The following is a 25337-nucleotide window of genomic DNA, read 5'->3' on the forward strand; positions in this document are numbered from 1 at the left end:
TCAGGTTGGATGGTAAACGTTGGTGGACAGCCATTTTTAGGTCTCTCCAGAGATGCTCAATTGGGTTTAAAGCGGAGGTCCACCCTAAAATGGACCTCCGCTCATCGGAATCCCCCCCCCCTCCGGCGCCACAATCGGCACCTTTCAGGGGGGAGGGGGGTGCAGTTACCTGGATAATCCAGGTAACTGCACCCACTTCCGGGCTAGCTCTCTGCGGAACGAGCGTAGGTTACGCCCCCGTTCCGCAAGCGCCCGCCCCCTTCAGCAAGTGCCCCGCTGCCTGCTGGGAAACACACAGCTCCCAGAGGCAGCGGGGACCGTCCGGATTGCGCCGCGCGGCTCGCGCATGCGCAGTAGGGAACCGGGAAATGAAGCCGAAAGGCTCCATTTCCTGATTCCCATACCCAAGATGGCGGCGGGACCCGGCAGCCGAGCGAGCGATCGGCTTCGGGTGCCGACATCGCGGGCGCGCTGGACAGGTAAGTGTCACTATTTAAAAGTCAGCAGCTGCAGTATTTGTAGCTGCTGGCTTTTAAAAAAAAAAAAAAAAACGCGGAGTCCCGGTGGACTCCTGCTTTAAGTCAGGGCTCTGGCTGGGTCATCCAAGAACAGTCACAGAGTTGTTGTGAAGCCACTCCTTTGTTATTTTAGCTGTGTGCTTGGGGTCATTGTCTTGTTGGAAGGTAAACCTTTGGCCCAATCTGAGGTCCTAAGCACTCTGGAGAAGGTTTTTGTCCAGGATATCCCTGTACTTGGCTGCATTCATCTTTCCCTCGATTGCAACCAGTCGTCCTGTCCCTGCAACTGAAAAATACCCCCACAGCATGATGCTGCCACCACCATGCTTCACTGTTGGGACTGTATTGGACAGGTGATGAGCAGTGCCTGGTTTTCTCCACACATACAGCTTAGAATTAAGGGCAAAAAGTTCTATCTTGGTCTCATCAGACCAAAGAATCTTATTTCTCACCATCTTGGAGTCCTTCAGGCGTTTTTTTTTTTTTTTTAGCAAACTCCATGCGGGCTTTCATGTGTCTTGCACTGAGGAGAGGCTTCTGTCGGGCCACTCTGCCATAAAGCCCCGACTGGTGGAGGGCTGCAGTGATGGTTGACGTTCTACAAATTTCTCACATCTCCAGACTGCATCTCTGGAGCTCAGCCACAGTGATCTTTGGGTTCTTCTTTACCTCTCTCACCAAGGCTCTTCTCCCCCGATAGCTCAGTTTGGCTGGAGGGCCAGCTCTAGGAAGGGTTCTGGTTGTCCCAAACGTCTTCCATTTAAGGATTATGGAGGCCGCTGTGCTCTTAGGAACCTTAAGTGCAGCAGAATTTTTTTTTTGTAACCTTGGCCAAATCTGTGCCTTCAATTCTGTCTCCAAGCTCTTCAGGCAGTTCCTTTGACCTCATGATTCTCATTTGCTCTAGACAGGTGTGTGGCTTTCCTAATCAAGTCCAATCAGTAAAATCAAAACACAGCTGGACTCAGATGAAGGTGTAGAACCATCTCAATGATGATCAGAAGAAATGGACAGCACCTGAGTTAAATATATGAGTGTCACAGCAAAGGGTCTGAATACTTAGGACCATGTGATATTTCAGTTTTTTTTTTTTTTTTTTTTTTTTTTATAAATCTGCAAAAACGTCAACAATTCTGTATTTTTCTGTCAATATGAGGTGCTGTGTGTACATTAATGAGGGTAAAAAATGAACTTAAATTATTCAAGCAAATGGCTGCAATATAACAAATAGTGAAAAATTTAAGGGGGACTGAATACTTTCTGTCCCCACTGTATACAATAGCAGCTGTAAAGCTTATTAAGGCTGTCACAGAGTAAAGAACAGAAATATAACTAACCTTTGCTGAAGCTCCATGAGTTGTCTATCAGCTTCAGTTTGGGGTTCCTTCTTTTCTTGTGGGGCTCCAGGTGCAGAATCACTCAGTAAAGTATCCTGCAGAAAGAATCTCAATTTTAATTTAAGGACAGAAATGTACTCGTAATGAAAAGAGAGACAACTGCAAAACACAAACTATTTACATTGTCTTTTTTGTAATGTTTCTGCCACATCCAGCTTTGTTAATAATTGGGTAGCATCTATTCTTACCGAACTTTTGGGATGCATTTCATGCAGTTGTCGCTCAAGGGATGAACACCGGTTGATAGCGTCTCTTAGGCTTTGGTTGCTATCATGCAGCTGGAGAGATAAAGAACTTTTCTCTTCGAATATCTGAGAAAGCTGCAGAAATACAATTAGATGAAGTTAAAGCTGAACTGTTAACATCTAAAGAATGCTATGTCGCTGAACAATTCATTCTAAAACACAAATCTGGGATAATATTAAATCGCCTTCAAAATTGCTTTCCATGTAATTGCCCGGATAAAAAAAAAAAAAAAAAAAAAAAAACTCCCTAAACCCGACTTTTACTTACCTCAGGGTGTGGTCATGTGATCATCCAGCTCATTGTCCTCCCCTCTGTTTACTTCCTGCTGGGGTCTTTCTTCCGGTTGTCCCTGTCACTAACTGAGCGATATGGACAATTCCCACTGGCTGGGATGCAGAGGGGGCCTTTCAAAATCCAAAAGGGAGTGAAAGACGGGATGGTGAGGATTAACATGCAGCGATGGACAAGCAGTCCCAGCAATTGGCAACAGCATCAGCGAGGGACCTGGATGGGGGACTCAGGTGAGTATATTAAACTTAAAGGCTACGTTCACCTTTTTGAAAAAAAAAAAAAAAAATGCACAAATGTTTGTTCTTCAGTGGATCCTGGGTACAATGTCATGCTCCTGCACACATTGCCTGCAGCTCTATTGCCTGTACCTCCGTTTGGACTGTTACAGGCTGTATGCAGTGTCAATGGCTGACGAGCATGCTGATTAGCATGCACAAGGTCTATTGAGAACTGGAAGCTGTCTGCCACAAGAGTAGACAGGACTATTTTCATTTACAGATTCCTATGAATGACACAGTTTTGCTTGTGGGAAGAGGAGTATGTAACAAACTAAACCTTTTTTTTTTTTTTTTTTTTTTTTTACTCCTTTTGTCCTTTTTCTTTCAATTTTAACTGCCCCGCATTGAATGGCCTTGGAATTTATCCATATGTGCTCCTATGTGAGGTCAGCTCTGTTCTCCGACCTTTTCATTGAGCTATTTTTGTCTATAGAGTATATTATTTGATTATTTTTTTTTGTACTTGTAATAGTGTTCTAGGTTGGGATTAGTTATATATTTGCTCAATATTTTCTTTCCATGCTTTATCTTGTTTATATGAACATCTTTAATAATTCAGATTGAAAACATTCTGTAAAAAATGAACATATCTTTATAGGGGGCTAGGAGGGAGGGAAGGATGGTAGGGAGGTAAATGTTGCCCAGAACTGGGCTTTAAATTAAATCCCAAGTTTAAAAGCTTTACATTTACTAGCTTCGATAGCTGTTTAAAAATTGCTTCATATTAAGCTCTCTGCCTGCAGGCACTGATCTGGGGGAAAAGTTTTGACAAAACATCCCTTGCGAATTTAGTAGCGCGACAAGCCCTGTGCAGTTTATGATAGATGGGGACACTGTTCTATCTCACAGAAGCTGCTCAACACATTGACTGCAGCCATTTGGAGGATGGAAACTATCAGTGAATTCAAATACAAATCCTCCGAACCCACACTTACCTATGTATCTTCTGCAGTCCCCTGATACAGATCAAAGGCTACTCTGCACCTTGTTTTTAAATGCTTTCCTATGCCAGGAACTGTGCTGTGCTGAAATAGCTGACCAGCTCTAAGTAGCCTTGCTTTGAAATTTCTCAGCTAGTTCTGCGAGTCTTGTTGAGTCCTTGCTTTGAAATTTCTCAGCTAGTTCTGCGAGTCTTGTTGAGTCCTTAGCTGAGAACTTTTCCCGTGTCATGGAAAAGGCTTTGCAGAAAAAAATAAAAATAAACACAGATACATTTTCAGCCATGTCCTAGTGCTTTTACACTAACCTGAACATTGAGCTGTTGTATCATCAGTTCTTTTTGGTGTACTTGACTCAGTGTGTCACTGAGTTCAGTGCGTAGGTTCTGCATTGCTGCCTGTGTGCTCTGAAGGTCTTCCAGTAGTAAACGGTTGGAATGATCACTGGAGGTCTGAAAGATACACTGGCATTTGTTACTATGATTATATAATATATTATTTTACAACCAGAGGCACACTTTTATTTGACAAAGAAAATTTTATCAAAGGAAATACCTTGCTGTCTTTTTGGTATGGGCTCTGCTGAGTCCTCTCTATTTCCCTAGGAGGTGTCTTCAAGCTATTTTGCAATCTATCGCGATCTTCCTGCAGACTTCCCATTGCTTTGGACATATTGCGAAGCTGCATTTGTGATGCCTGAAAATCAGCGGTCACTCTACGGATTTCCTCCTCTCGCACCTGCAAGCTGGACATAAACTCTTTCAGTTGAATTTGTATTCGTTGTTGTTCCTCTTTGCTTTCTGCTAGCATGAAATTAAGGTTATCCCTTTCTGCTTTTACTAAGCCAAGCTCTTCATTCAGGTTAATAAATTCTTTCAATTGGTCCTGCAAGCTCTTAATCTCTTCTTGAGCAATATCATGACTGTCTTGCAAAGATCTCATGGATCCCCCAAATGCTTGTATCTGAGCTTTAAGAGAAGCGATTTCTTCATGAGCATTTAGCAGCCTCTGCTCTGCATCCATGAGATCCCTTGCTAGTTCTGCTACTCTTTCTTCTGCTGTCTCTGTCTCATTACGCAATATGCCAGTATCATGCTGTATGCTCTGGAGCCTCTTATTCAAGTCATCCTCTGCATGCCGCACTCGCTCCTCAGCTTTTGCTTGTATGCAAACAGCTTCTTCTTTGATGCTTTCCAATTCTTTTTTCACTTGCAATAGCTCTTCCTTTAGGATTTGCACTTCATGTTCCTCCTGTTTAAGCTGATTTCTAAGTGCCTCATTCTCATTTTTTAGCTGTGAGATATCATGTGTCAGACTATCAACCTGTTCTAGACTTTTGTGTTTTTCCTTCTTTGTTTCATCTAACTCCTGCTGCAGAGCATCCCGCTGTCCCTTTTCCTGATTTAGCAGCTGCTCCTGGTTATTCTGTTCAAGACGCAACTTTTCAATCTCCTGTAATTTTTCCCCCAATAACTGCTTAAGTTGTGAATCCTTCAGCGAGATCACCTCTTTTAAGTCTTCCCGGTAGCGAGCTAGCTGAGCATTTAATTTAGCATTCTGTGCATTTAGGTCATCGGTGCGGCTTCGGAGGAATCTTAACTCTTCACAGAGCTTGTTGCTTTCTGCTGCTGCCTCTTGAATGAGGCCATCTTTGGCAAGAATTGCATCAAGATGTCTTTGCTCCAATTGCTGATAATCACCCAAAACGCGTTCTCTCTCCTCCTGTAAAGAGCACATAGATTTGGTAAATGCCTGTAACTGTGCCTTACTTCGGTCAGACTCCTCCTGGTTGGCTTTTAGTTGAGTTTTCAGTTCTTCTAATTTTCCTTGCATGTGTTTTCTATCCTTTTCAGCTTCTTCTAATCTCTCATCTAAAGCTTTGCACTGAATTGCATGCAGTTCATTTAGTTCCCCCACAGCTACACTGACTGCTTCATCACAAGCACTTAGCAACCGCACAACATCTTTTTCTTTCTGTTCCAGCTCTACATGCAGCTGTTCTGTTAAAGATTTGGAAGCCTGCAGGTCACTTTGAGTCTGCTCATTTTGCAGCTTTAAGTCTTGAATTTCTGCCTCTAACCTTTGTACGGTTTCCAGCAAATTCTTATTTTCATTGCGAGACTGTGTCACCTCTATGTTCAGACTCTCTAGTTGGTTTAGCCTATCTTTTGCTTCCTGGCTGTGCAGTTTCAGCTCTTCCTGGCAGGCATGGTGAATCTTCTTTTCTTCTTCCAGACAGGAAGAAAGAATCGATTTTTCCTCCAGCAGAGAATCTCTTGTTTTAGCAAGACGCTCTACCTCAGTCTGCCCAGCCGTAGCCAGTTCTTCATTCTCTAACTGTAGCCTGAAATAAAGAAATACAAAATGGGACTGAAATATAAGATGTTTTTGACAGGTTATTTAGATAAACAGGTATGGAAAAAAAGAATCTAGTCATAAATTTTTGTTAAACAACTTCTTACCTGTTCACGTGACCCTTGAGTTCATCAATTTGAGATGTGACCTGCAGAAGCTCATTTTTAAGATCCATGCATATTCTGTCTTTATCACGTATCTCATCATCCTTTTTCTGCAATTCATCGTTGAATTTCTCATTCCACATTTTGGAATCCTCTATAACACGGTCTCTATCATCTTGCAAAGAACACATGCTACGAGTGAACGCTGCAAGCTTTGCTATGTTTTGATTCAGATTTCCTTGCATATCTTTTATTTCTTGGTTCTTCTCTTCAAAATGGCCCTGTAGGCGCTTAATGGATCCTTCAAGCTGTTCTTTGTCTTGCTGTAGCAAACTTATCTTCGCATGTAAGTTTGCCATTTCTTTTACATGTTTCACCCTCTCCTCTTCAATTTTCTTTTCCATATCTTCTTCTTTCCTTTTTAAAACAAGTGCAGTGTTCTCTGTAATTATTCGTATTTCCTTCTTGATCTTTACATTTTCAGCCAAAATTCTTGCAGCTTCACTTTGAGCGTCATCAAGTAACACACGAAGCGATGTTTGCTCAGCCTCAGCCTTCTTTGTGTCTGCCACAGCTTTTGCTACTCTATCACTGGAGGCTACTCTTTCTTTTTCGCACTCATTGTGCACAATTTCCAGGGCTTTAAAAGTTCTTTCTAACCGGCTGATTGTTTCTTGATATTGTATGCAGTCTTTTTGTAGTTGTCTTACTTCCTGCTGCTTTTCCTTGAGCAATTCCTGTAGTTCTTTTGACTGGGTCATTTTGCCCTTTTCACCTTGATGTACTGATTTTAACTTTTCCACAAATTCTTTATGAACCTCAGATATGGCTTCAGCTTTCTGTCTCTCCATCTGTCTTTTTTCCTCTTCTAGTTGTAGTTGAAGGTTTTCCAACTCTTGCTTCAAACTTTCATTTTTAATCTGCAAGTCCACAGCATCTTGCTGGAAGTTTCCAATGCTTCCGTTCAGCTCAGCCATTTGATTCATCAACCTCTCTTCCAACTCATCCTTCTCAGTTTCCAAGGCTTGCTTCTGCTTATTAACTTCATCAAGGTCATTAACAGCAACTCGATATTTATTTTTCAGATCTGAAAAGTCTTTCTCCATTTTATTATTCATATCTTGTGAACTGCTTAACAGAGTGTCTGATCTTAGCTTTTCTTCCTGAAATTCATTTAGAATTGTATTCATTTTCTCAATTTCATTTTCTTTTGCCTTCATACGGGTTTCTAACTTTTCAATAACTTCTTCAAGTTGTGAAATTTTCTCAAAGGTTGCTTGTTCTTTTTCATCATTTTCTGTAAGCAATTCTAAAGTAGCCACTCTTTCATCAACAACCGGCTTATGAGGTACTGAATGATATTCAATAGCTTTAGTTTTGCTGACAACTTCCTTTTCTAGTATCTCAGTGCTGCGTTCTTCTAGAACTTTTTGCAAGTCTAATTCAACACTGTGTAGTTGGAGCTTCAGTGTTTCGGTTTCCTTAGTGAAATTTTCCTTTTCAGACTGAGCCAGTTCTAGTTCTGATTTTAAGACATTGTTTTCGGATTTGACCCTCGTTAGCTCTTCTTTAACCACCACAATTTCTTGTAAACAATTTGATTTCTGCACCTCTGTTGCCTTCTGCAATTCTACTCTCAATCTATCATTTTCTTCTTCAAGTTCAAGTATTTTTTGCTGTTTTGATTTAGCAAATTTTCTCATCTTTTCCTTCATATTTTCTATCTCCAGTTGTGATTCTTCCAGTTGGCTCTCTACTTCTTTCTTTTCAACCTCAACACGTTTCATCTTGGTAAATAATTCTTGCTTCTCTTGTTTCACCATTTCCACTGCACGCTTCATTCTGTCAGTTTCATCACTAACATTCTCATATGACTGCAGTAATGTCTCATATTCTTTTTGAAGGTCAGACAGCTTGTCTTGCCATTCAGATGCATTTGAGTCATGTGACATTTTCAAGGATTCCAACTCTTTATTCAAGTCTTCTTTGTCTTTTGTAATTCCTACTAATGCCAGCTTTAGGCTTTCACACGAAGCTTCAAGGTTTTGATTTTCCAATAAGCATTTATCTATTTCCATTATCAGTTTACCTCGTTCTTCTTTGTGGGCAAATAACGTATTCAGTAAAGTTTCTTTTTCTAGGTTCAATTCACTTACTGATCCCTCTGCAACTCGTAGTCTATTAGCTAAATCTTCCCTTTGAGTTTTCATAGTCTCCAACTCCAACTTCAAAGCCTTACTTTCTTTCAGTGCATCTTTTCTGGAGATCAATGCAGCCTGAAGCTTTCGCTGAAGTTGCTGTTTTCCTTTTTCTCCTTCAACGTCATCTTCTTGTTTTTGCTGTACTTCTTGAACTTTTACTTCAAGTTTATTGCAATGTTCCTCATGATTTTTGGTTTGAAGCTCCATCTGAGATTTTAAAGACAAAATTATATCATCTTTTTCTGAAACAAGGTCATTAGCATTCTTAAGAGCTATATTTCTTTCTTCCAGCTCCTGGTGAAGTTGTCCAACCTCTTCTTTTTTATGCGTTAGTTCATCTTTTATATGCTCAATTGTCAATTCCTGTAGATCAGATATTTGCTTGCTTTTTTCCAGCTCAGTTTTTAAAACTGAAGCTTGTGTTTCTAAAACCAAACACTTGTCTTTTTCTTGTTGTAGCTGTGTAGTCAAATGGTCTATGGTATCGTGTAGATGTGAAATCTCCTCAAAGCGTTTATCAAGTTTCTCTTCCAATTGCAAGGCCTTTAACTCCAATTCATTTTTCTGAGACTGAAAGAGAGCCAACTGTGTTTTGTAGCTGTCCAGTGTCAGATCCGTAGGAGGAGATTTGTGAACTAAGGTGTCTTCAACCTTTCCTGGTAAAAAGTCCACCCATTCCTCTCTCTGGTTAGATTTTTCAGAACTGTCCTGAGAGGCACACACAGACGACATCAAGCCCTCTGCTCCATGGGAAGAGTCACTACACAGTTGCTCTACTGGATACGGTATTTCTGTTTGCATTGCTCGTTCTTCTAGAATTGTGTCGGGATCTGGATCCGATTTTTGGTTCCCCTGTATTTTTTCAAGCTTTTCTTGCAAGAGATTAAACTCTTCTTTCTGTTGTTTTAGCTGTTCACGATGGTGCCGATCTTTCTCTTGTGCCTTTTTAATGGTGTCCCTGCGAGAGTTTAGAGCCTCTTGGACTTTCTTTTGTAGGTTTTCCTTTTCTTGCTCAAGTTGCGTTATTCTATTTTCAAGCTCTGATAGCATATTGACTTTCTCTTCTGTATTTAATTGATTGGATGGACTATCTGACTTTTCAGATGCCATGCTGTCTACCTGTTCAACATGTCTGGATATACCTCTTAATTCATCAATCAAAATTTGAAGTTGTTCATTAGCCAAACCTTTTTCAGATAGCTCTCTCTTTAAATGTTCTAGTTCAGATTCAAGACTCACTACTTGTTTTTTAAGAAGCTCCTCCTCTATCTCTAGTTTGCATACCATTTCCTCTTCAGATTTTAGGCTAATATTTTGTAAAGAGACTATCTCTTCAGGTTCCAAAACTTTTTCAGCTTTATTTTTTTCTAGATCTTCTTCCAATTTTGATACTTTTTTAGTCAATTCCTTTCTGCTAACTAGTGCTGCTTGCAACTTTCTTTTAAGCTGCTCGATCTCTTTCTTCTGATGCTCTAATTGAATATGCAGTTCCTCCCTCTCTTTTATTCCAACCTCACAATCATCTTCCGATTTAAAATATTTCAGCTGTTGTTCTAATTCACATTTTTCTTTCTGCAAGCAATTAACATGATTCAGGCTACTCTGGTGTTTTTCAGTCAAGAATTGCAACTGCTGATCATAATTTTGCCTTTGCTTTTCAACTTGGATATGCAGTTCCTCAAGTTCCTTCTGTTTTTTCTGGAATTCACTTCTGTGGTCTTCCATTTGGACGTGCAACACTTCGTTTTCACCTTGAACAGATTTGAGGATTTCTTGACTGTGCGTGTAACTAGAGGACACATTTTTCAGTTGACTTTTTACCTCCTCAAGTTCTGTTTGAATGGATTGCAACATCTCTTGAAGGTTAGACTTCTCTTGAGTAAGCATATCTCTTTGAAGGTTTAGCTCTGTGTTGGCTCTTGTTATGGTCTCCAGTGATTCTTCCTCCTTTCCACTTTGTTGGACAAGTGATCTCAGTTGCTCTTTTAGGGACTTTATCTCCTGAACCATGGAAAACTTTTCTTCATTTAGAAGAACCATCTTATCAGAAAAACTATGGCTGACTTCCTCAATCTGCTGTTCCTTTTCTGCTGATGAAAGTTGTAGGATTTCTAGCGCTGCAGACTTTTGCGAAACTTGCTCTTGAAGAGAGACCAAATCACGTTCATTAGCTGCAAGTGCCTCACACAGTCTCTCTTCTTTACTTTGGCTAAGAATTAGCAGCTCATTTAGGCTTTCAATGCTTTTATTCCTCTCTTCTAACTGGTTTTCCAGTAACCTTGATAAAGAATTCTGCTCAGAGAGCAGAAGATTCATATTATCCAGGTCTTTTTGTAATGCAGTAACCTTTACATCTTTGGACTTTGATTCATTTTCTAAACTATTTACCTGTTCTGCCAGTATATTTTGACTTTCATAATCAGGCAAATGCTGTTTTTCTAAAACAGAAGGTTCCAGCTCATACTGAGAAAGCCTTTCAGATGGTCTCTGCTCTTGAACGGCAGCTTGAAGCTTTAAAGTTATAGCATCCTTCTCAGATTTTACAACCTCCAACTGGCATTTTAGTTCTTTCACCTGCTCTTTCAGTGATCGGATGTCAGAATCTCTGCATTCCTCCAAATTGCGACCTTCCTCTATATTCTCTGTTAATAACGTAGTATGACCTGTCTCTTGTTCCACCTTCAGTTGTCCTTTTAACTTATTTATTTCTTCCCGAGTATCTACTAGGTCCAACATAAGGATGGACAGCTGTTTTTCCTTTATGTCTTCCATCACAACATCAACAACTAGCTCCTGGGATACAGAATGAGACTGAACTTCCAATACAGATGAGTGCAGCATCTATAATAGGCAAAAGTGTAACCATTATTGGAGGGAGAAGGATAATGCTCTAGACAACTTACCGTTTGCATTACAAAATCAAGTGCCAAATATAAACCTCAGTTAAAGACTATAAGGTCTGTAGTTTTTTTACCTTTTTATAATTAAAAGGAACAGATTGTTTCCCCAGGGATGTTTTAAAATGATAATGCTTCTTCCACAATAAAGCAATATCCCAGTTGTCTATTATAAGTGTTTTCTATTACTCTAGATTTTAAAACGTGGACATATGTGGGGTAAGATGCCACTCAAAACCGACCCAGTGCTTCAGATGTGAATATGGCGGTGTATGGCCTTAGCCAGCGCTGCTCCAGCCACCCATGACATGTTTCGCCCTGCCTACCGGGGCTTGGTGACAGGTGGGATGCCTGCTCCCACTCTCTGAATACTGGTAGGGACACCATTTTAAAGCTTACATAAGATGGCAATTGTGTAACACTTCTTTCGATTGTTTTTTTTTTATCAGCATCTTTTTGGCACCCCACATTTGGACAAACTTTATTGCATAGAACAAGAAAGTCAAGCTATACCTCGTTACACTTTACGTACAAAGCAACAATCAGATAGCTGATTATTTCTCTCCAGATGCATTGCAGCATTCAGTTCAAAAACAAACAAACATTCATTGAACATTTTTCTTAACTACCATATTTATGGGTGTATAACACGCACCTCTTCTCCCTGAAAATCCGTTGCAAATAACACGTGCATGTTATACGCAAATATTTGCATTTGGCTGCCTTGGAGGGGAGAGGCGCTAGCATCATCAGATTACATAGAGCGAGGTTCACGTTTACTTGGCGGCCTCTGTAATACAAAGTCCTGTCTCTTGGACTGGCATTGGATCAGTTTTCTGGCTATCATAGGAGCCAGTCCAGGATGCAGGACTCCATATTAACCATCTCAATAGAGTGCATTTTCACCCCCTTCCTGCCCAAGCCATTTTTCAGCTTTCAGCGCTGTCACATTTTGAATGACAATTGCGCAGTCATACAACACTGTACCCAGATGAAATTGTTATCATTTTGTCTCCACAAATAGAGCTTTCTTTTGGTGGTATTTGATCACCTCTGCGTTTTGTTTTTTTGCGCTATAAACAAAAGAAGAGTGACAAGTTTGAAAAAAAAAAAAAACAATATTTTTTACTTTTTGTTATAATAAATATCCATTTTTTTTATTTTTAAACAAAATTTTTCCTCAGGTTAGGCAGATATGTATTTTTGGTAAAAAAATTGCAATAAGCGTATATTGATTGGTTTGCACAAAAGTTATCATGACTGATATTGCAGGGGACATATCGGACACTTTTGACACATTTTTGGGACCATTCACATTTATACAGCGATCCGTGCTATAAAAATGCATTAATAACTGTATAAATGTGACTGGCAGGGAAGGGGTTAACCACTAGGGGGTGATCAAGGGGTTAATATGTTCCCTGGGAGTGATTCTAACTGTAGGGGGAGGGGATTGACAGGGGGAGGAGACCAATCAGTGTTTCTCTGTACTGAGAACACACCATCGGTCTCCTCTTCTCTGACAAGCCCATGGATCTGTGTGCTTACATACACAGATCCACGGTCCTGCTGTGTTACCGGGCAATCGCGGGTGCCCGGCGGACATCGCGACCACCAGGCACGTGCATTGAGTCCCCAGTGACACGGCAGGCGTGCGCACGCCCCCTGTGGGCGGAAAAAGGTGAGGGCGTCGTATGACGCCCTCCCGCCATGAGAGCTGCAGCGCCTGGCCGTCAATTTACAGCTGGCGGTTGGCAAGCAGTTAAAGATGTTACAGATTAATTGGGAGATCGCTGCTATATGTAATCTGACATGAGGCTGCAGATGGGCAATAATCAGCCTGCAATGGTGAGGCTGCATTAATGAGGCTGCAGAGGGGCACTGATCAGGCTGCATTGATAGGCAATGGTGAGGCTACAGATGGGCACTGACCCTTATTTTGCTTCAAAGTACTTTATTTAAAATGTAATTTTTTTTTCCTGAAACTTCTTAAAATTAAGGTGTGTGTTTTATGATGATAAATATGTAACTTTTCAATCATGTATGTAATAGCCATCAATAATCCATTAAGCACTTAATGGTGTGTAGCAGGACTGGAGTGTAGAAAACACTGTCTGGGCACAGAGTTAACCCTTTGATCGCCCCTGATGGTAACCCCTTCCCAGCCAGTAGCATTTGTACAGTGATAGTATATTTTTAACACCTATTACTGTATTAGAGTCACTGGTTCCTGTAAAGTGTCAAAGTGTCAGTGTCCAAATGTCCGCCACAATATCACAGTCCCGCTAAAAGTCGCTGTAATTGGGAGATACCCACTATGTGTAATCTGACGTGATGCTGCAGATTGACACTGATCAGGCTGAAATGACAAGGCTGCAGATGGGCACTGATCAGGCTGCATTGATGGGCAATGGTGAGGCTGCAGATGGGCACTAAGGTTTTTTTCCTGAAACTTCCCTCTTAAAATTAAAAAGTGTGTTATACGCCGATAAATACAGTACTTTTCAATCATGTATATGATAACCATCAATAACCCATTAAGCATTTAATGGCGTGTAGCAGGACTGCAGAACAAATAAATTACCAATTTTATTAGAAAAAACAAACACGACCATAATATGTTTACATATAAAAGCAAACCTTACAATGTTGCAAAAGTATACAGTTACTTTTCCCCCCCATGATTTCATTGCACTATCTCTGCAGAGTTTCTGTGCAGGGCTGTGGTAAAACATCAAAAAGTCTATCCTCTATGTGGATGTACCTAGTAATTACTTAAAGAGGAAGTAAACCCTGATGGGTGTCACTTCCTTTTGTTTCCCTGCAAAGGTAAAGCATAATGGGCTACTGTGCATTGCATAGTAGCCCATTATGTGACACTTACCTGCGAGAAGCCAGCAACGTCCCCGTCTTCCTCGCTAGTAGCTCTTCCTTTCGGGGGCGCGAACTCCGGCTCTGTGACTGGCTGGAGTCGCGTGACATCACTCCCATGCATGAGCGCGGGAGCCACCTTCAACAACATGACCCAGGCTAGAAACAGCACAGCGTGCCCTGTCTAACTCCGGCGCATGCGCAGGAGAAGTTGCTGTATGGCGATTTGCAAATATCTCCTAGACCATGCAGGTCTGGGAGATATTTCAAGCACCTACAGGTAAGCCTTAATCTAGACTTACCTGTAGGTTAAAGTGGTTGTAAAGGGTTTACCACTTTAAACAAAATAAACACAGATAAGCATTGGGCGGTAGAGATTGCCAATTCAGTACAACTCTATGGCATCAAAGCAAAACATCTGAAGGTACTGAAAGTACAGTATAAAAACTTTTGATTAGATAAAAGCTGAGACGCAAAAACTTTCCTACTCAACAGTTTGATGTAGGTCCATCATCATTGGACACGAGCAAAAAAAAACAAAGGATTCATGGAGTGGGGTAGGCTTATAGGGGGGCATGTCCTCAAAAGATTGTCCATTCACATGAAGGCCTTAGCCCAGTGATTTTCAACTAGGGTTCCTCCAGAGGTTGCTAGGGGTTCCTTCAGCATTGAGCAATTTCTGCCCGTCAGATAACTTCCCACTCACACCATTGATCTTTTTAGCTATCTGTAAGGAGGTAATTCTTCCCACTGACCATTGCACTATTGTATCATGAGTTGTAGATTTCAAATTTTCAGCAGGGGTTCCCCGAGTCCAGAGAACTATTTCAAGGGTTCCTCTGTGTTGAAAAGGTTGAGAAAGGCTGCACTAGCCTATAACCCAGGGCTCGACAAACCCCAGGTGCCAGGTTGCCAATGCAACCAGAAATCGCAACCTTGCGCCTAAGCTGCCACCAGCCCACTCACTATTGATGCCCCAGACATGCAGCAGCATTAACACTGACTGCCGTCCTCCTCCCTCCCTCCACACTCAGCGGTGCCGCGCTAAGTGTGTGAAACTGACAAGCAACGGAGAGAGGAGGATCTGTCAGATTTCAGCTTGATGTCGGGGTGGGCGGGACTGGCCAGGGTGGGCGGGACCCAGCAGCTATCAAACACCAGCCAATGGGATCTGGGCGGGCTGCTACGCGTATGTGGCCCACCCCTTTTCTTAAGCAGCCCAATCGTTGGCTGGTGTTTGATAGCTGCTGAGTCCCGCCCACCCGGCCCCCGCCCACCCGGCCCCCGCCCACCCCGGCCTGGTCCCGCCCACCCCGACATCAAGCTCAAATCTGACAGATCCGCCTCTCTGTCACTTGTCAGTTTCACACCCCGGCTGGGTCCCGCCCATTCAGACATTAAGCTCAATTCTGACAGCTCCTCTGTTACATTTCAGTAACAGAGTGCTCTGTGTGAAACCTGCCAGTGCCACCTGCCAGCACCAACCAGTGCCATCTGCCAGTGCCAACCAGTGCCACCGCTAATCAGTGCCACCTGCCAGTGTCACCTGCCACCACCAATCAGTGCCAACCAGTGCCACCGCCAATCAGTGCCACCTACCAGTGCCAATCAGTGTCACCGTCAATCAGTGCCACCTGCCAGTGCCATCTGCCATCGCCAATCAGTACCACCTGCCAGTGCCAACCAGTGCCACCTGCCACCACCAACCAGTGCCACCTGCCACCACCAACCAGTGCCACCTGCCAGTGCCACCTGCCACCGCCAATCAGTGCCACCTGCCACCGCCAACCAGTGCCACCACCAACCAGTGCCACCTGCCAGTGCCACCGCCAATTAGTGCCACGCCAATCAGTGCCCCCTGCCAACACCCACCAGTGCCACCGCCAATCAGTGCCATCTGCCAGTGACAACTAGTACCACCGCCAACCAGGGCCACCTGCCACTTCCAAACCAGTGCCACCTGCCAATCAGTGCCACGTGCCACCGCCAGTGCCACCTGCCAGTGTCAATAGTGCCACCTGCCAGTTCCAAAGCAGTGTAACCTGCCAGTTCCATACCAGTGTCACCTGCCAGTTCCATACCAGTGTCACCTGCCAATGCCAACCAGTGTCACCTGCCGGTGCCATCTGGCAGTTCCATGTGCCTGCCAGTGCCAGCCAGTGCCACCTGCCAGTGCCAGCCAGTTCCATCTGTTGCCAGCCTTACTCTTTCTGGTCAGCCCATAACCCTGATGTAACAGCGTTTCAATGGAGTTATTGACTGGGTGCTCCATTGTGAGAGTTAGGGATAGGGGGTGAAAATGAGTGGCCTTACCCCGGGAGCTGACAATCCCTACCACAAAAAAAAAAACAAAAAAACTGGCTCCTAACTTTTTTAACTGGCTCCTAAATTCAAAGCAAATTTGTCAACCCCTGCTATAACCCAAGGTCTATGAATATAAAAGCCCATGTACTGTACGATAACGTTTTTATATTCCATGCCCTCCAACTATAATTATTCCACCCAGATGCCGCTCTTTAACCATATCAAAATGTAATATATATATATATATATATATATATATATATATTATTATTTCAGGGACTTCTATAGCGCTGTCAATTTACGCAGCTCTTTACATATATATTGTACATTCAGATCAGTTCTTGCTCTCAAGGAGCTTACAATCTAAGGTCTCTAACTCACAAGGTCCCTAATGCATATACTAGGGCCAATTTAGACAGGATCAAATTAACCTAAGCCAGCATGTCTTTGCAGTGTGGGAGGAAACCGGAGTACCCGGAGGAAACCCACGCAGACACAGGGAGAACATGCAAACTCCAGGCAGGTAGTGCCCTGGTTGGGATTTCAAACCAGCGACCCTTTTTCTGCTAGGCAAAAGTGCCAACCACTACACCATGGTGCTGCCCTACATAAACAATCAAATTAGTATCAGAAGCTTTGCTATCATACGCTTCAGTTGATACCAAAAACATATACATACATACCATTTTTTCAATATATATAAAACTAAATATTGAGAAGGGGATATGTGTCACACACTGCAATTATAACAGCAATGTAATTTGTAATTCAATCAACCACCTAGAGACCGCCCTATAGTAGTTCTACTGCTACAGGGGCATCAGCTGTGTGCAGGATCACATAATATATTATATATTTATATATATATATATATATATATATATATATATATATATATATATATATATATATATATATATATATACATATATACACATATACACACACACACACACACACACACACTTCCGGGTGAGGGGCGTGAATGCACGCTGGCAGCGGTTCGTTCCTGCTGTGATTATACACAGCAGGAGCTGACTGGCAGGTACTGCGGACTCAATGGCCACCGGCGGCACCTGACGATCATTGCCCAGAATGACAGAACTGCAATCTGCTTATGTAAACAAGGCAGATCGCTGTCCTGCCAAGAGGGAAGGCAAGGATTCTGTGTCTCTGCAAAGCAGCTACTAGGATCCCTGTCTTCCCCTAGTAAAAGCACCTCCCACAGTGTAGCAAAACACTGTCTGGGTACACAGTTAACTCTTAAAACGTCCCTGATGGTAACCCCTTCCCAGCCAGTAGCATTAGTATATTTTACTGTATTAATGTCACTGGTTCCTGCAAAGCGTCAAAAGTGTCAGTGTCCAAATGTCTGCCACAACATCACAGTCCCGCTATAAGTCACTGATTGCCACCATTACTAGTAAAAAAATAAAATAAAAATAAACAAAACTATTGCATAGTTTGTAGACACTATAACTTTTGCACAAACCAATCAATAAATTCTTATAAAAATCCCAATACCACAAACATGTAGCAGAATACAAATTGGTCTACAATGATAAAGAAATTAGATTTTTTTTCAAATTTTTTTTTTTTATTGGGTATATTTTATAGCAGAAAGTAAAAAAAAATTTTTTTTTGAATTGTTGGGCTGCTTTCGGTTATAGCACAAAAAATAAAAAAGAGAAGTGATCAAATACAGATCAAAAGAAAGCTCTATTTGTGGGGAAAAAAAAGGACATACATTTATGTAACCGTGTTGTACGGCCGTGTAATTTTCAGTTAAAGTAACGCCGTTCCGTCTCACACAAAATAGTCTGGTCATGAAGAGGGGGGGGGGGTAAAAAAAACAAAAAAACAGGAGAATAGAAATTGTGGATGTAACTAATAGGGCAACTGTATGTAGGCTGTTACAATTCAAACAGTTTACATTTTGTACCTGCTCTGGCTGGAGATTTACAGTTTTCAGGTGATCTTCCACAGGTAACAGGGTATGGATATCTAAAAAGAGTAATTCATTTTTCAGTTATGACATAAGAAACATCTTATTTTCTGATAAAATTATTTCTGATTTATAAAATATTAAAAAATTTCTAGATAATCAAATTTCAAAAATAATAAAACAAAAAAAGAAACATAATACAAGATGGATAGACTATACCCTAATGGCCCATACACAGGATCCCAATATCGTACGAAAACTGTCAGAGGAAGAATCATACGATTTTCGGATTGTGTATACACTACTTTCGAGAGCCTATCACGACTGTTCATCCGATATAATAATTTGATCGGACAAGCACGAAAATTTCCTCGCACGATACCAGATCGTACGATTTTCGTTTAGTCAGTATAGTTGTCGTCTGAAAATACAATACAAATACATTACAGCACAAATTCTCTCTGTCGTATGAGAATTTTTGTGACTTTATTTACATATCCAATTTCTACTATTAAACAAAAAAGGTGGTACGATATTCAGGCCATACAACAGAATAAAACACAATTGTTAAAGTGGATACTAAAGGATTATTGTTTAAATAACAAACATGTCATACTTACCTCCACTGTCCAGTTCCTTTTGCACAAACATCCATTTCTGAGGTCCCTCGGTGCCTCTTCCCCGCATTAGAAAACCCCCTTGGAGAAGGGCTCTCCCGAGGGGGTTACCTTGCAGGCGCACTCCCGAGTCCAGCATTCAGTGTCCATAGAGGCCGAATGCAGGACTTGGCCCCGCATCATTGGATTTGATTGACAGCAACAGGAGCCAATGGCTGCGCTACTATCAATCTATCCAATCAAGAGCCGGGAACCAGTGGAGAGAGGGACGGCAGGAACGCCAACGCAAATTCGGGGCTCAGGTAAGTAAAACGGGGGGGGGGGGGGGTGCTAGTGGCTGCCAGGCACCCCAATAATTCTACAGGTTGCATGTTTTGAGTTACAGAGGAGGTCTAGGGCTAGAATAATTGTTCTCACTCTACCGATTGCGGCGATACCTCACGTGTAGTTTGAACACCATTTTCATATGCGGGATGGGACGTGTAAAAAAATATTTTTTTTCCTTATTTATTTTACCTTATATTTTTTATTTTTACACGGAAAAACAAAAAAAAAAAAAAAAAGAGAAAGACCCTTTAAGAGCTATGGTCGGGCGGAAGTGACGTTTTGATGTCGCTTCCACCCTGCAATGGTATGGAGATGGGTGTGGGCTATCTTCCCCTCACTCGTCTCCATACCCAGGAAGGGAAAACATCCTTTCACCTCTAGTAAGCGGCAGAGGGCCCCTCTCCCGCCGCCGATAAAAGTGATCTCTCGTGGATAATCACTGCAGAGACCACTTTTATCCTGAAGCAGAACCGCCGCCCGAAGAAGATACCTGGGTTATGGCAGCAGCTAGCTGATATTCCTCTTCAAAGTTAGGATGTACATCGGCGTGTGGCAGTCCATAAGTGGTTAAACTATCGATGCTCCCCACTGAAAACACTGCCCGTGGAAGGGAATTCCACATCCTTGCCGCTCTTACAGTAAAGAGAACCCTCTACGCAATTTAAGGTTAAATCTCTTTTCATCCAATTTTAGTGAGTGGCCACGAGTCTTATTAAACTCCCTTCTGCAAAAAAAGTTTTATCCCTATTGTTGGGTCACAAGTACGGTATTTGTAAATTTAACTCATATACCTTCTCAAGCTTCTTCTCCAAAGTTATTATAAGTTCAGTGCTCGCAACCTTTTTTCATAACCAATATCCTCCAGACCCTTTATTAGCTTTGTTGTCTTCTTTGCGCTCGCTCAATTTCCAGTACATCCTTCCTGAGCTGACATTTTGCCCTTGGCGTGTCTTCCGAGTTCGCGGCTCATGCGCTGTGAGTGGCTGGAGCCGCGATGACATCACGCACGTGCGCCAGAGTCTTTTTCCCGGCATGGCCTGGCAGCGTCTGCCGGACCTTCACAGCTCATGCGCCTCTGAGGTCAGCGGCTGTATGTAAAGTGAATATCTCCTAAACCGTACAGGTTTAAGACATATTAATTTTACCTACAGGTAAGCCTTATTATAGGCTTACCTGTAGGTAAAAAGTAAAAAAGTGGCTATACAACCACTTTAATGCATGCCAATATTCTGTTTGCTTTGCTAGTAGCAGCTTGGCATTGCATGCTATTGCTGAGCTGATCATCTACTAGGACCCCCAGAGGTTCTCCCCCAAGTGAGTAGATTGCATTCATATTTTTGCCACCCAAATGCATTATTTAAAATTTTTCTACATTAGACCTAAAGTTTTTTTATGTCCTGAGACACCAGTCACCATGCAAATACCATCTCATCTCAGAAGTTCCTTGGCAGGGATACGAATGACATTCACTGATGCACATTACAGAGAAATATTAGTAAATCTGTAGACGATGTACGAATTACAGTGTACCCGGAAAGTATTCATAGCGCTTCACTTTTTCCACATTTTAGGTTACAGCCTTATTCCAAAATGGATTCAAGTCACCATTTTCCTCAAAATTCTACAAACAATACCTCATAACGACAACGTAAAAGAAGTTTGCTTGAAAATTTCAAAAAATAAAATAAAAAAATAAATGTACATAAAAGTATTCACAGCCTTTGGATAAAAAGGAATCAATGGCTGCACACCGAGGTAGTGATGAATTCATTTATTGTAAAATCCTTAACATGAATAATACCACAGGACAGTCAAACAGGTACAGGTAGACGCGTTTTACACAGCGATTCTGTGCTTACTCATTATTGAACTGAATTCAGTAATGAATAAGCGCAGTGTCGCTGTGTGAAACGCGTCTACCTGTACTTGTTTGGCTGTCCTGTGTCGTCATTCATGTTACAGGCTTTACAAAAAAAGGAATCATCACTACCTTGGTGTGCAGCCATCCATTCCTTTTTTATACAAATTGCACAGCCGGCAAGCCGAGGCTAGCACCCCTGAGAGGAGCCCATTCCCCAGCTTACCTGGTTACATCACTCACCTGGAGCGGCATTTTCTTTTCCTATTATTCACAGCCTCTGCCATGACACTCAAAATTGAACTCAGGTGCATCCTGTTTCCACTGATCATCCTTGAGATGTTTCTACAACTTGACTGGAGTCCACCTGTAGTAAATTCAGCTGACTGGACATGATTTGGAAAGGCACACACCTGTCTACATAAGGTAACACAGTTAACAGTGCATGTCAGAGCACAAACCAAGCCATGAAGTCCAAGGAATTGCCTGCAGACCTCAGAGACAGGATTGTATCGAGGCACAGATCTGGGGAAGGGTACAGGGTACAGAAATGTTTGGAACCACCCCGCCTTGCAAAACAGAGCAATCAGGGGGAAAAGGGCCTTTGTCAGGGAGGTGACCAAGAACCCGATGATCGCTCAGACAGAGCTCCAGCGTTTCTCTGTGGAGAGCGGAGAGCCTTGCAGAAGAACAGCCATCTCTGCAAGACTCCACCAATCAGGCCTGTATGGTACAGTGAAAAGACAGAAGACACTCCTCAGTAAAAGGCACATGACAGCCAGCCTGGCCTCTGTAAAAGGCATCTGAAGGACTCTCAGACCATGAGAAACAAAATTCTCTGGCCTGATGAAACAAATATTGAACTCTTTTGCCTGGATAGCAAGTGTAATGTCTATAGGAAACCAGGCACCGCTCATCACCTGGCCAATACTATCCCTACAGTGAATCATTTTTTTTGGCAGCATCATGCTGTAGGAATGTTTTTTTAGCAGAAGAACTTGGAGACTAGTCAGGATCGAGGGAAAAATGAATGCAGCAATGTAGAGAGACAACTTTGATTCAAACCTGCTCCAGAGCACTCTGGACCTCAGACTTTGGCAAAGGTTCATCTTCCAGCAGGATGACAACCCTAAGCACACAGCCAAGATAAAAAAGAAGTGGCTGTGGGACAACTCTGTAAATGTCCTTGAGTGGTCCAGCCAGAGCCCAATTGAACATTTCTGGAGAGATCTGAAAATGCCTATGTACCAAAACTCTGCATCCAACCTGACGGAGCTTGAGAGGTCCTGTGAAGAAAAAAAAATGGGAGAAACTGCCCAAAATAGGTGTTTCAAGCTTGTAGCATCATACTCAAAAAGATTTCAGGCTGTAAATAGTACCAAAAGTGCTTCAACAAAGTATTGGGCAAAGGATGTGAATACTTATGTACATGTGTTTTTTTTTTCTCGTTTTATATTTTTAATACATTTTCAAAGAACAAAACTTGTTTCACGTTGTAATTATGGGTTATTGTTTGTAGAATTTTAAAAGGAAAATAATAAATTTAATCTCCATTTCGGAGCTGAAACATTAAAAAAAAAAAAAGTGGAAAAAAAAGCGCTGTAAATACTTTTCAAAAGCACTGTACATATGAATTAAAATGTAATAGCAATAACATTAAATAGAGAAGTCACCTTCATATCTTCTGCCAAAGCACAAAGATTCAACAATTTTGGGGTGAAGTGCACACCGGAATTAAATACCTCACCTCTGTCTACCTAAGCCAAGATCCTGCTGCTTGTCTATTACATTTGACTGAACGACCCATTGCCATCTATAAAACATCACTCACCCGCCAACTATTAAAAGCAGCAAAAGCCCAGAAGGCGGCCCAAGCACTCCCCAAGTCTTTGGTTTGCAAAGGTAAATCACATCATGACTATGGAAGATTTCACCTCCACATTGAACAACTCAGAGGAGATATGGGCGGTCGGATATAAACAGACTGCCTTGTCCGTTTACACCCAACTGCCAACCGATCCAATATACAGAAAGGGAAAAGATCCCCTTTTGTCTGTTTTTAGCAGATTGGATTTAAGCAGACATGCCTGTTTACACCCGCTAGCAAGTCCACTTCCCTTTCCCTCCATCACCCATTCTTATTACATCCACCCTCCCTTCTTCCCTCACCTGACTTTTAGTCTTATTCCTAGCTTATGTATCAACCATTGCAATCTATATTATAGGTGCAATTATTTGTTACCCAAACCTTCCCATTTGGAGAGGGGGTTAGGTGACTGACATGTTCACACAGTAGCCTATATTTGTTTTCCTCCCCCTTTTTTAACTGTATATGATCACAATGCATATCTGCTGTTCTATAATGCTTCTTATGTTCTTTGTTGGAACTTTCAACACACTATTAGAAAGAGTTTTTTATTTTATTTTGATGGTACACCTGTAAGGCCCCTTTCACACATGCGGACCGTATGTCCGTATTTCATCCATCCGTTTGCGGATGAAATACAGACATACATGCATTCCTATGGGATAGCGGGTGTCTGCGGATAAACATCCACAGACACCCGCTATCATCCGATTCTGCAGACGGAGGAAAATCCCATTTTTCTATCCATCAGCAGAGCGGATCGGATGAACACGGACCCCATAGAGGAGAGCTGACAGGGTGGTCCCTGCACAGTGAGCAGGGACCGCCCTGTTATCCGCCGGCTCAGCGGGGACAACGGAGCGATCCCCGCTGAGCAAGCGGATCATCACGGGGCAGATCATTACTAATCCGTCCCGTGTGAAAGGGGCCTTAAAGTGGAACTAATCCCTTCCATACTTTTTTTACCCAAGGAAGCCATCAGATTAGCCTCAGTTCCATCTGCAACTGCCATAGTGCTGCACATGTGATCAATTATGGCAACAGCCATTTGAGGGCTTGACAGTTTGGTTGAGAGCACAAGCAAATGTGACAGTTATCAATCCTGGCATGCCTGAAATAGTTTAGGTCTTCTTTAAATTTTGTACTGCGACGATATAAACAAAGAGCTTAAAAAAAATAAAAATAAAATAAATAAAAGTAACAAAAAAAGGTTTCAATTCTGTTACATTAGTAACTCAAAATCTGAACCTTCTTACTAAAAATACATTATATTGTCTTTGAAGGTGCACGCTACAGGCATACGGCTATGCTGACTACAATAAGCAACCATTTCAAAATATTTTCTTTGCAAAAGGTATAGGACAAAAATGGTATTAAGACCCCTTTCACACTGAGGTGCTTTTTAGGCACTTTCGTGCTAAAAAAAAAGTGACTGAAAACATCCCATTAATAATTTTACCATTAATATCAGTGGATGCTTTCACACTGGGGTGGGGGCGTGAAAAAAGCCTGCAAGCAGCATCTTTGGAGCATGTTTGAAGCGCTTAAAGTGTCTCAAAAATGCCCCTCTCCATTGACATGAATGGGAAGTGCTTCAAAAGCACACGAAAAGTGCTGCAAAATGGTTCTTTTGAGCCACATGACATGAAAAAAAAAAAAGTGCATTGCTAACACCTCAAAAGCACCCGACATTTTATAGGCAGCCTTTAAGTGCCTCAGTGTGAAAGGGGTCTAAACCCTAAAGCGAACATTTATCATATTGCAGCTTACCAGTTCTTATATGCAATGGCTGGATTTGTTTTCTTTTTTTTTTTAAGGTTCATTTCTTTTCACCTGGTGATCCGGCCAGTAATTCTTTTGTTTTTCAACAGAACAAGCTGTCAAGGGTTGAGACTAACCATTTAACACTGAAAGGGGTGCTTACAATAGTTAGTTTTTATTTATGTAAAATCTTTATCTCAAAAAGGAAAAAACTGTTGCTGTAACTGCTTAAAAAGGGTTAGGCCCTGTTCACACCTAAGGGCTTTTCTGCTTGAAGCTTGTGGCTCTAAAACGCTCGGCAAACAAAATCCCATTCATTTCAATGCCCTTGTTCACAACTGAGCATTTTGTCTCCTGTAGCAAAACGCCTGCCGCTCAAAAAAGTACATGACATTCTTTTAGACAGATTGTGAAAAGGATATTGAAATGTATACTGTGCTGTGATAAGAACCTTTTTGGTCAAGCTGCCAACACAGCTTCTAGACAAAAAAGCATAGACAAAAAGAAAATAAACGTGTAGCGCTCTGACCAAAAAAATTGTATAAGATTGTATGCGTCACCA

The 25337-nt window shown here is 41.9% G+C and overlaps 1 protein-coding gene and 1 long non-coding RNA gene across 3 annotated transcripts in view; one reads left to right on the plus strand and one right to left on the minus strand.

Moving 5' to 3' along the window:
• LOC143962110 (uncharacterized) overlaps positions 1-25337 on the plus strand; it is a 767356-nt gene that overhangs the window by 148362 nt on the left and 593657 nt on the right. The gene's annotated exons all lie outside the window — the stretch shown is intronic.
• Positions 1-25337, minus strand: part of GOLGB1 (golgin B1) — an 89693-nt gene that overhangs the window by 20460 nt on the left and 43896 nt on the right. For both annotated transcript variants that reach the window (XM_077471017.1, XM_077471016.1), the window contains exons 8-13: positions 18343-18404; positions 6131-11169; positions 4224-6012; positions 3977-4120; positions 2104-2235; positions 1856-1950 (exon numbers count right to left, since the gene is read on the minus strand). In XM_077471017.1, the coding sequence (XP_077327143.1) occupies positions 1856-1950; positions 2104-2235; positions 3977-4120; positions 4224-6012; positions 6131-11169; positions 18343-18404 (7261 nt within the window). The remainder of the gene's footprint in view (positions 1-1855; positions 1951-2103; positions 2236-3976; positions 4121-4223; positions 6013-6130; positions 11170-18342; positions 18405-25337) is intronic.

The sequence above is a fragment of the Lithobates pipiens genome, unplaced genomic scaffold, assembly GCF_037356315.1.
Source record: "Lithobates pipiens isolate NorthernLeopardFrog02 unplaced genomic scaffold, aLitPip1_a1.2 Scaffold_8, whole genome shotgun sequence".
Lineage (NCBI taxonomy): Eukaryota > Metazoa > Chordata > Amphibia > Anura > Ranidae > Lithobates > Lithobates pipiens.